The sequence below is a fragment of the Aptenodytes forsteri genome, unplaced genomic scaffold (genome assembly GCF_000699145.1).
Source record: "Aptenodytes forsteri isolate BGI_AS27 unplaced genomic scaffold, ASM69914v1 Scaffold1, whole genome shotgun sequence".
Classification (NCBI taxonomy): domain Eukaryota; kingdom Metazoa; phylum Chordata; class Aves; order Sphenisciformes; family Spheniscidae; genus Aptenodytes; species Aptenodytes forsteri.
Window position 1 is genome coordinate 8,139,818 of NW_008795035.1, and position 13,873 is coordinate 8,153,690.

The window sequence follows — 13,873 nt, forward strand, 5'->3', positions numbered from 1 at the left end:
GTGAGGAGGTGCCCAGCGGTGGGTGCTGCCAGGAGCCAGCCTGGGTCCTCCCGCGGATGGTGGATGTGGAGGGCTGAAACGCTCTGCCGCCTTCCCCGGGGAGAGAGAGATGGGCCCTTTTCAAAATCCCGAGAACTGCAATTGTCCTTCCTTGTCCTTCCCTTTCTGTGCAGGGAGGGGGAAGGATGCTGCCTTTGGGGATTCTCAATGGGGCTTCTTAATGAAGCAGACAGGTTTTGACTCCTTTTGTCCCTGTGCTTTTTTTTCTTTTCTTTTTCTCTTTTCCCACTAAACATCCCAGGCATTTTCAGCCTCTGGCTCAAAGATCAGAGAGCGAGAGCGCCAGCTCTCCCAATCATGAATGAACTGCTCGTTTTGCTTGCTTATGCAAGCATAATGTGGTGTCTTTGTAGTGGAGAAAAAAAAACCCACTTTTGGAAAATACTTGTCATTCAAGATAGCCCAATGTGCTTTACAGGGAGCTGCAGCAGAGCAGCGAGGGATATATTTAGCTCACTGTGTACTCAGGATTGCTTTGCCTTTGGCGTTTGGGAGTCCTGTGCTGGGGCGAGTAGCGGTGGTCAGAATGTGTGTGAAGATTTCCCTCTGCCTCCTCCCCTTCCCCTCCTTTGAGCCAGGCTGGAAACCCGGCACAACCCAATTCAGATGGTTATTTAGATAGGATACCTGCTGAGTGCATAATCCCTCAGTTGTTACGGTAGCACCATGGCCCTATTGTGCCTAGTGCTGTGTAAATGTAATTAACACCCATCTTCTGCAAGCAAGGTTTGCAGTCACATGTGGAAAATGTGTATGTTCTCCATGGTAACTCTTCTCACTTGCCTATTTAAGAAAAAATAGTTGCTGGTCACAAAATGAGGTTGGGGAAATATTTTTCTGTTTTTTGAAGGACATGTTTGTTATCTGGCAGGGGCAACCCTGTAACCTTGGGGGTGTTTGTTGTGCCCCTTGAAAGCCTGCCCAGAGTTGTTCAAATTATACTGTCAGTGTTCAAAGTTGTTTGAGACTCGCTTCTAAGCAGTATGAAGAGCCTGGCTGCGTTTAGTAGTATATTTCAGTTTAAGTCCCTGCTTTGAGACAGATCATGGTTAGAAATACATACCGTGCATGGTAGTAGAAGAGCAGGAATACTTTTCTTCCCTCCCTTCCCTCCTCTGCCTGCAGGAAATAAGTTGGGAAAACCTCTTGCATTGACTGACCCTTCTCAACTTTTATCACTCAGAAAATCTTTGCCTTGAGAGACAGGCAAGCACCAATCACTTTTTAATAGACTTTCAGAATAAAATAAAGGGAACTAAAAAAGCTAGGAATGAGTTTATCTTCAGTATCACAATCTGAGTGTCATTCACTTAGCTCTCCTGCAAGCTCCATGTACTGTCTGTATGGCCTTGGCTATGCTTACTATAGCATTTGGTCATATTTTATCCCAAGGCAAGGGATAGATCCCATGAAGTTCTCAGTCCTCTCTTAATCAGATCATCTATGGCTAGAATCTGTCTTGTGTTGTTATCCCTGACTTGTTTAGCCTAGAGGTGAAATTTAATGTGGTTTGGTGCTTTTTAACAGCTGCTGTGTGACTTGGGTGCATGCATTAACATTAACTGATGGTGCATGTTTTTATTTGCGATATATGTTTATATATAATAGGGAAGATCACATTTATAGATCAGATATTCAAAGGAAGTGTTAAACAGCAACACAGTATTCAGCTGGGTCAGTGTGTTAGCATCTTCTGTGGTTTGTCACTGTCCCATTGCATGTACAGCAGTTTCTGTGTAGGTCACTTTAGGAAGACGCATCTGTTTAAATAGTTTTAAATTGGTGGCCTCCACTGGCTTTGCTGATCTGACCTTTAGAGTAAATCTGGAGTCGGTGCCACTGGTGGATGGGTGAGGCTGGCAGCCCTTGCTGAAGAGCTGCGGGGGCTGAGAAGCCTCTGCACTCATAGGGCTGGATCTGACAGATACACCTGGTCTGGAGAAGACATCCTGCTCACTTCAGAGTTGCAGCTCGGCTGCCCGCTGCCGTGTCGTGGGTCAGTAGCACCATATGGCAGCAGGTCAGGTGGGCTGACCTGGGGTTCCAGCACATGACCCCACTCGTGTATGTTTGAAGGTTGCCACGGAATTGGAATGTTTGAGCTGTTTGCAGACCGTTTGCTTGGCTCTGCCAGAGAGGGATGTTGAGGACCCAGGGGTGGCCAAACTGAGTGGCTGGCTTGCAGCTGGCTTGCTGCTGCTCCAAAATTGGGGTCTTGCTTGCCCCTTTTCTCCTCTGCAACTCATCTATGCTACCAAACGTAGTATACTTCCAGTGTTCCTGATTCTTGTAAAGGCTTGGTCCTCATTTACTTGCTAAGCCAGCAGAGACCTATTTTGCTGTTTCTCTGGGCTAGTCTTCTGATGTGTTATCAAGTTCAAGTGGCTCATGGAGGAGTCCAGCAGCCTAGCCAGTGCTGGCATAAGCACAAGGTGAGTACTGGGAACATGGGGTGTAGAGTGAGGATGGGTGGGAGAGGGGAGGAGGTGTCTCCCAGCTACCTGCCTTTGGCCTTTTGGTGGCAGTGAGCCGAGATGTGGATGGACACCTGGGTGTCAGTTATCCACAGGACACGTGAAGCTGTGTCCGACAACGCATAAGAGTTAAGTGTATGTTTGCTGGAGGGGAACAATAAACTTGGTTTCTGGTATTATCCAGCCCTTGATATTATTCAGCCTTGGGAGTTTGTGCCAAGGACCTTCTCGAGCCTGCATGGGGTAGTTTCGCTGGTGCTGAGTCCCTGCTGAGCTTGCGAAGTCCAGTGGAACATTGCTGTTTGGATTCAAACTTGTTTAGATTCAAAATGTTCAAAACAGTTCTTAAAGCTAGGAGGAGCTTGGCTTGTGGGAGGGTCTTGGATCATTAATCCTCTTTTATCCCCCTGGCTGAATTCAAGTTCTGTCCTTCAAGAGCCAAATTTTAAAGTCTGGGGCAGAATGGTCCCAGTTAGAGCCATTCCCATGTCAGCTCTTGGTTCCAGAAACAGCGTATTGGGTCATTTTTTCAGCTTGTCTTGCACCTTCTGGAAACATATCTACTGTTTGTACTTGTTGGGAGCTTATAAAATGTTCTGTTGCTGTTAGCAAAGATGATTCCCTATAAAATGAAGTCATATGTGAAATATTAAACGCTAAGGCTGGAGACTTCAGGCATGCTGTAATTGCCTTGTAAACTTAGATGCCTGATTGTAAAGGGTCTTATCACTGCTGTTCAGCTACTTATTTCTTGGAAGAAACGTGTCCTTCTTGGTAAGGGATGATTTGGTTTTCTTCCCCCTCAAGTCAGGAGCAGGCTCTTAATACAGAATTATAGCCTGAAGTATTTCTTAGAAACCAGGGGAACATATTTGGCCGAGTCTTAGCAGATGTCAATTTTTATAGGAGTTTCTCACTTCAAGGGAGTTACTAACGGTCCAACTGTAGCTTTCTTGATGTTCACGGGTGTTTCTCTGCTGAATTTGGAGGGGGGTGGACTGGTTGAATCATGATTTTGCAACAATCGTAGCTTATCCCCCACTTACAGTTTAATTGAAAGTAGGTCTTGTTTGGATGTTAACTTAGGGGCATTAAAGCAGGGCATATTCCAAAAATAACTTCTGAAAAGAGGACTTAAATCTCCAGTTATGTACAGTGTAAGGCCTGGCTTGACATATAAAGGATTAGCAACATTATACTCTGTTGACAGGTAGAAATGCTTCCTGATTGTCTTGGTGATAGTTAGAAAAGATTATTTTATGGAATTAGCCTTTTCAGTTCTCTTTTTTTATTCTATCAATGTAGAAATAAAGACAAGGACGTATCCTTTTTCCTTGATAACAGGTTGTTTATTAAAAAAGAATTATTTGCCACAGCCTTCAAAAGGACATACCACTTTGTCTCTACATTTCTTTCCTTAGTAGGGCAAGTGCGTGCATACCTGTACATGCGGATGTGTATGTCATCTGTCTCTGTCACTAGAGAAGTCGCCCTCTTTTCAGATGACACAGTTCACATCTTGAAAAAAAAGAATTATAGTGTCCAGATAATGTTGTGGATAAAGCACATGAATTATGGCTGTTGATGTGCAGAAAGGCTGTGTCCTTGAAATAAAGCTTAGGGCCTTGAGAAGCAAAGAGCTCCAGAGTGGGAGGAGGCCAGTAATTACTGTTCTGCCTTTAAACAAATACTGCCAAAACTGTCTGGCCTCAGTCTAGCCTGGGTGGCTATAATTTCTTCCAGCTATTGCTAATAAATCTGATTGAAGAAAAGTGTCTTCCTCTTTCGTGCATCCCTGTGGAACATGGGGTGCCAACATGACTCAACCAGGGCCTGCATCATGACAGTAGAGGTTTGGATGCCTCCAGATCCCATTCTTTTGTGGAGGTCGAGTCCCCATCCCGACAGGAGGCTCTGTGGGACAGTGTCCTGCCGAGCCCTGCCTGTGGAAACTGGCTGTCCCCAGAGCTGCTGGAGCGTTGTTTCCACGAGTGGTGTGGCAATGCTTCCTAATAAAATTCCCTTGGTTTTCTTGAAAAAAACCTGGAACTCTGAAAATTCTCCAACAGAGAAGTTTCATCACTCGCTCTAAGTAGACTGGGTTGCAAAGCAATGTGGTTGAGCGGGATGTTGGGAGCAGATGTCGGCAGATCCATGGACGTGCTCAATGAGAAACGGTGCGGAGAGCTGCAGGGCAGCAGGTGAGCAGGGAGAGATGTGGTGGATGGTGCTGGCAGTGGGACATAGCAGGAGAGCACAGCGATGGTGGAGAAGAGGGAACTGGAAGCTGCAGAAAACGTAGAGGAAGGGACAGGCAGCTGCAGGGCGTAGCGAGACGGCTGTGCGTGGGGCTGTGCCTTTGGTTGTCATGGATAGGAGTGGGACAGGCAGGAGCGACTGGGCGGCCTGGAAGGGTGGTAGTTCAACTCGATTTTCCAGCCCTGCTAGGAGGGAGCGATGCGATACCCCCATCTCCTTCGAAGCCAAGCTGGGACGATGAAACCAGCAACCATCGGTGACGACTCACCCTCCGATCCTTCCTGAAAAGGCTCCGTTTCTGTTACTTCAGTCTTAGAAATTCTCGCTCATCACTTTTTTTTCCCTGCGCATGCTGCACCCTTCCATTTTAGGACTCGGGACAGACCCAGAGCAGCAGCTGCCACAGCAATGAAATCGCAAGATGGTGGAAGAGGGATGGCTGTAAAATGGCGGCTGGGAGCCTGGCTGCGTGCCCTGTGCTGGAGGGATTTCTGGAGCAGGTTCCCGCGGCGCTCGGCTGCTGCCCTCTGCCCGCTCCCTGGGAGACGGCAGCCAGGAGCTGAGCCGCTGCGCGGGGAGGCAGGAGCAGCTCTGCTGATGCACGAGCTGCTGGGGGCCAGCCCCGTTAGATTTCACACATACCTTAAGAATTTTTATCTGAGAGTAGAAAACTTTCCATGGTGTAAATTAGCCCTATTTGTAGGTGGATATACCTATGAATAGTAGCTGACTCTAGTGATCCCGTCTCTATAGCGTGGGTTGATTTCTGTAAAATTGTATGTAATTGCACACATGCTTTTGCTTTTTTGTCTTTGTATTATTTCTTTCTTGAATTGTAAAATCTGAGCAGATCTTTTGACGTATCTTGTTACTTTTGTAGTTTTGTACAGAAGGAGAAAAATTAAAAATATGGTTTCCCTCTGCAAAGTTTTCCTGATTCTTCTCTTCATGATGTTATATCTGCAGCATGCCCTTAAATTTTATGAAAGCATCTAGCTGCAGATCAAGAGCTGACTTGGAAAGAGATGCTCCTTGTTCAAAACGTTTGTAGTATTGTTATTGCCGCACTGCTTTTTAGTTTGTGACAGAGTGGGATTTGTAATGCCGTGGTACTAGCATGTATGTTATATGTTGTAATGAGTTTTCTGTTTTAATTGGATTTTAAATGAAAAATAGAAGTTGGAGTGATTGGGCAAAGGTATTTGAGTATTTTGGCCACCTAAAATAGTTTGACCTCTCTTTGTTTTGCTGAGGAGCCTGCATTTAAGTGAATATTCTGTATATTAACCCATTTTAATGTAAAGGAAAAAAAAAGAAATACACCTATTTGATGTTCTGCTCTCCCATTATTGGCTACTTGAGAAATGCAGTCTTCACAGCACTGGTGTAATCCTTTAAACAGGAACTGCCCCAGCCACATGCCTGTATTAAGCTCCTTTCTGCTGCTCTGTTGCTGAATTTATTCTTTTTGCAAGAAACACGATACTTACTATAATATATAGTATTATGTATACAGTATTTGGTGCTGGCTTCTTTCAGAAATTGGATGTTGGATTTTTGAACCACCGGCCGTACTAGGGTGTAGTGGAGAGCCATGCTGGAGCAACTGCTTATCTTTAATATAGAAGGGTGGTTTCTGGGCACTCCAGCTCCCAATATATCTTATTCTTGCTTGCTCTGAGCAAGCCAGATCCTCCCTGGAGGACCTATGCTGCTGGTATTGCTAATGCTTCTCTTCATGGTACCGCCACTCTTCTTGTTTTGGCTGATGAGCAGGAGATACTTACAGTGATTTGGAGCCTGCACTCTTGCCCATGTGTTCAGTGCCTGTCCTGGGAAGGAATTGTTTCTGCTTCAGTATGCCAGTGCAGAGTGTCCGTTTGGGACAATGCGGTTCACACTTGCGTTTAGGCTATTCCAAGCCTATTATTGTAGCTTGGGCTTGGCTCAGGTTTGCTTGCTGCGTTATTTGAAAGCTGTGACAGTACAGTTAAATTGTAATCTCTTCTTTCTCTACCATCAGTCACTCAGCATCCGAAGAAGCCTCTGGCTCTGACTCTGCAAGCCAGTCTGAAAGTGAGCAGGGCAGCGAGTCAAACAGCAGCTCGGAGTCCTCTGAAAGTCAGTCTGAATCAGAAAGTGAATCAACGGGTTCGAAATCCCAGCAGACCCCTCCTGAAACCAAAGAAAAACCGGCCTCTAAGAAGGAAAGGATAGCAGATGTTAAAAAGGTATTGCCCCTGCTGCTCTGCATAGCCATGTTACCCTTGTACCCACCACGAAAGGGCAGAAAGCAGGACCTTAACGAAGCTGTCTTCAACTTCCCTACCACTTTGCATGTTGACCAAACAGCCTCTGACCTCTGGTGTCCCCACGTCACTCGTTGGCTGTTTGGTCTGTGTGCTTGTGCCCTGCTGGTGTCATCCTTGTGAGCAGGAGCTTGTGCGTTTGATGGGACAACCCTTTGGGCACCACATAGGTAGCGATGGGGCTGACTGGTGCGAATAAGGGGCAGGCGCCTGTCATCAATACACGACCCTGTCATTTCATCCTCTCCCTCCGTCTTTCCACTCCTCTCTCCTGTCTCTCCTCTCCCTCAGAAGTAGTAAAGCTTCCCTATGTGATATATAATCAGGAGAATGCTTGTCTAGGATTTGGGCCACTTTGGTTTGTTTCCATCACTGTCTTCCTCTTTGAAAAAAGTAAAGGAAAAAAAAAAGAGGAGGAGGAAAAAAAAAGCTATTTAACTTTTATTATTTATTATGTCCAGAACAGTGGTTCTTGTGGTTTTTTCTACAGCTTCCTAGCTACCCCCAGCAATACCCCCCTCAAATAACCAGGTTTGCCCTCCACCTGTTGCTGCACAGGAGGAAAAGGGATTGCAGGTGTTTAATGCATGTGGTGTCCCTCTGGTTGGTGAGCTGCTGCCCAGTGCAGAAGCTGTGCCTTGGATACCTGCTTTACCCGAGGAATGGAGGCACCTGAGTAACACAGTGTGGTGTGAGGTGAGAAAGAGGAGCCCAAATACCCATTTGGAGACAGGAACTCGGTGAACTGAGTTTACTTGGAAAGAGGAAAATCAGGTTAGGTCAGTTATTTTTTTGTTTTCTTTGTGGTGTGTAACTATCCTGTTCTTCTTAGCTGTGGCTTGCCCTTTGCACAGCTTGCTCATGAGAGTGAGTTTTATGAAGAAAGTCGCTATGTGTGTAAAGACTGAGAAGGACAGTGCTTGCAGCCTGCGCTCCCCATCTACCTGCAAGGGAGAAGTGAAGGATTTTGTTACCAGCTTCTCCCTCTCGCAAATCTCTAGGCTGTTGGCTCAGGTGGTGGCCAAATCTCCTGTGTTTAGACTGGCAAGGAAGGATGCGTTCATAAGGCAGTTGTGGTAACACAGTATTCAAATTTCTGTTATGTTGTTGATAAGTGGGGACTGAAGGAAGTTTTCCTCTGTGGGCTTCTAAGAGCATGTCCCTAACAATAAACATTAAAATTATCCTATGAGGGAGCACATTCATATGCACGGTGATAATTAGCATGGATGAAACACAAAGATCAGGGCACCCTCTAATAAGAAAGCCTCTCCCTTCCTTAATTTCTCTGTTAATGGGTGTTTTCCTTAGCTAGGTCTAACCTAGGCGTGTTGCTACCTGTTCCGCTTGAATAACCAATGCAATTAATTATTATATTATTGTTTATTTTGTATTTCTGTCTAGATACACCCATGAAGGTGAGGTTAATTTGCATTAGGTGCTATTCAGATTTGTCACAGGAGTCGATCCCTCATCCAACAACTCTGCCATTTAAAAGATGAAAGGACAAGTTCTTCAGATGGTTCGAGGAGTATTTTGAGTTTTTCTTTCATGTGAATTTATCTCTGTACTTGTATGCCCAACAGGTACACACCTTCACAATCTGTCTGTTGCAGTGTTATCCCATTACTCCTTTAACAGTAGCAGAAAAATTGCTGGGCTGCAGCCTTGTATTCATCACGCGCTCAAACCCAAGTCGCTGCTGCATCTGGCAGTGTATTTTGATTTCCTTTACCTGCCAGTGGCTTGCAGAGACATTTGAGGACTGGAGGGAGAGAGAAGCAGAAGGAGAATGAATAGGTTTAGAAAACTGTAAGAGGATAAGCTCTGCTGAGGGAGAGAGGGATCGTTGGTGTAGGTGTTTGAAAGGCATGTTGGTGGTTTGTATCTGCCCTGTAAATCTTCTGGTGTCCTGTGTCACCAACACAGCTCTACACTCATGTCCCTCAGGGCATCAGTTCTTGTCTCCCCCTTCTCCTCCTGTCCATCCAGCAAGAACAAATGCATGCTGTTATACAGTGTCTTAAACTATTTAGGGCCTGGTTACAGCAAATAGAGCACAACCATTCCCAGTAGTCGGCTCTGCACATCCACATGTCCTGCGCTGCCAAACCGCATTCGCATCAGTGCATTCAGGAGAAGAACCGGTAGTCCTGCCACCTTGCCTCGCCAAAGGACAGGGTGCCCTGGTCTGTTTGCCATCCAGGCTGGGCCACACAATTCACTTTGGAAGTTGCTGCTGGCGATGTCTCCTCACCGGGCTTGTCAGGCAGCTGGTGGGGTTTTCCCTATGGAAAGGAATTGTGGTGGAAGCTGTTAGCAACAGTGAATTGTCCCTTTGTGTTGGTACGTCCGTTCATTCCATGTGCAAGGTGTTGCCTCCTTACCTTCAGCACCATTGCTTGCAGAGGCTGGCTATCTCAACGCTCTGTCCTTCAGCGTGAATGAGCTGGAGAGTAATTTGTACCCTGGTGGAAATAAAGGGTACTATAAAGATAATGCTGAGATAAAACATGCTGCTTTAGAGTGTTACCAAATACCCCAAAATAATTATAATCCTTTTCAGCCAGTTTTTTAAAGTGTCCGTCTACTGGTTGCTAATTCCCTAATGGTTTTATGTTGATTTTTTTAAAAACAAACAGACATTCACCATCAAACTTCTCTAAAATGTCAGAAATAATTGGGGTGAAGCAGGCCTTCTGATGGTCTGTTTATTTTGCAGATGTGGGAAGAATATCCTGATGTTTATGGGGTTAGGAGGTCAAACCGAAGCAGACAAGAACCATCGCGATTTAATATAAAAGATGAGGTAAGGAAAAAAAAAAAAAAGGATGAGGGATTACTGAACATATAAACACAACCAAACCCAAAGAGCAAAGGCAGGTCTCGTCTGCATTGCCTTGTAAACACCGAGTCCTAGCTTGGTGTGTGGATGTTGGAGCTCACAGTTAAGGTCCCAGTCCTGCAGTTGGATCCGCTTGGCCTGAGACCTCTGGAGTCAGCGAGACACTGCGTGGGCTGAGATCTGCATGCACTGATCTGATTGCTGGAATGGGGCGTAATGCAAGTCATGCTCTGCTGTAGAAATGTCCTGGAGAGAATGAGACTGTATAAAAAAACAAAACCAAAACAAAACACAACACAAATCTGAGCAGGAATAAAGGAAACTTCCCAGAAGCACCTCACAACAACAAAACAGTCATTGTTGCCCATCCCGGAATGGATCACGCTGATAAATGCATTTGTGTGTATTCAGCTTTATGAACCATCACTTTTCTTTGGTTGAATATTGGGGAGTCTTTTATGCTTCAGTTGGAGGTGACAGTGGTCAGAGCCTAGCAGACAAACCTTCTAATTGTTCCTTTTTCAGAACATTGGTTTTTTTCTGAAGATGTGGGAATTAGCTGTCACCTTCATTTGCATCTAACAGGCTTTCTGCATAGAGCTTTTCATCTGCATGTCTTCAGGAAGGTTGAGTAGCTGTAGCAGAGGGGAAAGAAAACCAGAGAGAGGCTTAGACCGAAAGTAGAGCGTGGGGCTTAGACCTAGGTACAAAAACACGTGGTTGGGAATCTGAAGATAAGCAGCCAGATTTTCAGCAGAGCGGAGCCCAGTGGTGCTCTCTGATGGTCAGGCTATTTGTGCTTTGCCGCCGAAATGTGTGTTTGGATGCTCAAGGGGTCCAAGTCGTGCGGCAAACACAGGTCTCTGGCTCCTTGCTCTGATACGTTATCGTTGAGCCTTGCGGCACCCCCAGTGTCACCACCTGCCCCCCCCCCAGACTCCTGTGCTGGATGTCCCGCATAGCAGCAGGTTAAGAAGGGGCTTGGGGCACGTCATTGACTTAGCTTTTGTTTTCCTTTTCAAGTTCGGCAAAGCCCAGGCTCGCTGGCCGCCTCTCTGTGCGATGCCCCGGCATGCACTGTGCTGGCGATGTCACACCCACCACAGACCTCCGCTGCAGACCCGAGTGCCCTGTTAGGGGCTCAGGTAAGTCCCGTCTTTTTTTGTTTTACAATATTACGTGGTTTTGCAAATGTTGTTTTCTTTTTCGATATCTTTATTTCCTACTACTTAAGGTACGATAAAGTTTAAAAAAAAAAAAAAATCCAAGATGTAAAAACTTTGCTATACCACAAAATATTGTAAAAAACAAAAAAAAAGTCCTCCAAATACCCCCACTGCCACCTTCGTGAAATGGAAAGCCAAAATTAACAAAATTGGACCACCCCTTCCCCCCCCCCTCCCCAAACCAACAATGATTGGTCCCCATAGCCCTCCCCAAAGCAACACTGACTGGTCCCCATAGGGCAACTCCCATCTGCAGCAGAGTCCGATGGAGGGTGTGACGTTTCAGGAGCACAGTGCTGGGGCCTCGCAAAGAGCAGGAGGAGATGGAAAGTCTTGCTTTTGGAAGACCTAAACACCAAGAGAGAGGAAATAGCATAGCTCGAGCCTGCATGGTGCTGAGCACTCCTTGCTGCTGCTGGAGCTGGCAGAAACCCAAGGCGCTTGACACCTCTTAAGATTGCTTTTTACCTTTACAGGGTTAATCCTGTCACCAGTGACCTGCTCCTGTCGCTTGCTGCTTGGGACTTCCAGCACAGTGTCTAGGAGCTTTTAATTGCCTTCTTCCCTAACACTTCTCTGCGGTATTAGCAAACAGCATTGCCCAGGCAGCGTGGCAGGCTCAGAGTGCAGAACAAGAATCAGCCATCACACCTCCCACCTCCCCGTGTGCTGCCCCGTGACTCGCCCTACTCGGGGGAGATCATGCGTAGGTGGAGGTGGTTCAATCACTAGTCTGTCCTCTGAGACCAGCAGTTTGGGCAGGGTTATTTCTGTGTTAGAAATGATTGCCTTGTGGGAACTGCCTGGAGGCCACCGGGCACGTTGTGTAGGTCTCTGAGCTGCAATCAGAGAGGGTGATAACTTGCGATCAATACTGAGGCACGGGCTGAAAGATCAGGAAGCGAAAGTGTAGTTTTGCATAGGGGTACAGAGCTGCTCAGAGGACTAGAGCTGTCTCCAGGAATAAGAGCACATGTGAGTTTTTTAGTAAAAACAGTACTTGCATTTTCTTTGCAGTTAATAAATCAGCTTCAGGTTTCAGCCAGGGGAAGTGAGACATGCAGAGCCAGGTGCCTTTCAGAGTATTCTGGGGCAGTCGAGAAATAAATGTGCCCAAAACAGACACAGTCTTTTTGCTATAAAAAGGATGGTTTGAGATTGGAGTTAGTAATAAATGGCATCTTTTCTGTGAGAGAGAGGCCACAAGTCATGCACCAGAGGTGTTCCCAAAATACAGTTGTTTTTATTATTGAAAAAAATTCCTGCTCATTTGTATTTTGATTAATGCTTTGCCTTGTCTTTGCGGAAAGTTTAAACACTACTGGTATCACTGGGAGAGAGAACTTCAGCAAACAAGAAAACTAACTTGGCAAGCTGAGATTCTCCAGCTTTTCTGGAGCACTAGAGCTTGGCCTCTGTTAAGCCTGAAATGAGCAAATCCTCCCTTTGACTTTAGTCTGAAATATTTCTTGCCTCTGTTTAAGCAAGTCTTCGTCTCTCCTACTAGGCAGCACGAGCTCAAGAGGCTCCCCTTGACCATGCCAGTGGCCTTGAGTCTCTGCTTCTCCTGCCCTAGGCTAGCAGTGAGGGTGCTTGTGGACCATCTGTAGGACCAGAACTTTAAAGCTGCTGCTGCATTGCCCTGCTTGGTGCTGCATACGCAGCATCATTACGTTTTGTACAGCACTGTTCCACAGCAAAATACAGCATACTTAATCTAGTAAAAGTGTGCGTTTTTTTAAGTGCTGGGAGAGAGAAAGAATAAATTAGATGGGAGGCATCAGTGAGGCATGGAGAGGGAAGGCTGATCCCTTCAGGTGGAGGTGGGGAAAGCAAATTGTAAGAGGCCAGTTCCTAGTCCAGTTGGAAGTAGTGGTGCCAGAATAAGTTGGGCATGTTTATAGTGTTTGGTAGGGGAAAGGGGAACTAGGGAAGGCAAGTCATCTTCCTCCTTGGCCACAGCAGCAGCACCCCGGAGGGGCAGCCTGAGCCTGGCAGAGTTTTGCCAGTGCTGGTACTCAGGCTCTGAGAGTGAGGAGTGTGCACCCAGCATCTCTTGCTGGGTTGACAGAAACCCTGGTGGGGACTGAAAACAGATTTTGTCAGCTTAGCTTGTGACATTCAGGGAGGTGACGTTATTAAAATTCAAGTTGCCTGCGATTTCCCAACCAGTCTGCTTCCTGATGACAATGGGTGTCAGGCTGGAGTGCAGACAGGACCTCGGGTGCGTGCTCTGGACCTGGTGTGCTCCCAGCTCCCTGGTTATCATCTGCACTTCCTTAACCGAGGAATTTACCACCAGCCCGAGCCTGTGGGTTGATGTTGATAACGGGGTGTTACAAGCACAAGCTCTGTTTGTGCTGCAGAGTCCAGGGCAGAGGTGCAAATCTCACCCTTGGGCTGATTTGAGCAAGTCAGCGTAGAGTTTTGCAGCTGGGTCCTGAAATGTGGATTTAAGCGGAATTAAGAGGTTGCTAAAATGTGCTTATGCTTTTAAAATAAATTTTATTATTATTTACGTATAAAATGGTAGAAAGCAGCTTTCAGCCAGGGGCTGGAGCCTGGCACCCCAGGGTCAGGATGCCAGGAGGAGCTGGTGAGAAGGAGACACGGGTTGGTGGTAGGCGACGGAGCGGGGAGGAGAGGCTGAGTCACCGGTGACTGCGCGCGGGGCTGCAGGCACGGCGCTTCCCGGCACTT

The 13,873-nt window shown here is 46.5% G+C and overlaps 1 protein-coding gene across 3 annotated transcripts in view; it reads left to right on the top strand.

Moving 5' to 3' along the window:
• The window catches only part of CHD2 (chromodomain helicase DNA binding protein 2), an 89,649-nt gene that overhangs the window by 40,104 nt on the left and 35,672 nt on the right, over positions 1-13,873 (top strand). For all 3 annotated transcript variants that reach the window (XM_009276585.2, XM_019471333.1, XM_009276586.2), the window contains 2 exons: positions 6,817-7,024; positions 9,825-9,911. In XM_009276585.2, coding sequence (XP_009274860.1) covers positions 6,817-7,024; positions 9,825-9,911 — 295 coding nt within the window. The remainder of the gene's footprint in view (positions 1-6,816; positions 7,025-9,824; positions 9,912-13,873) is intronic.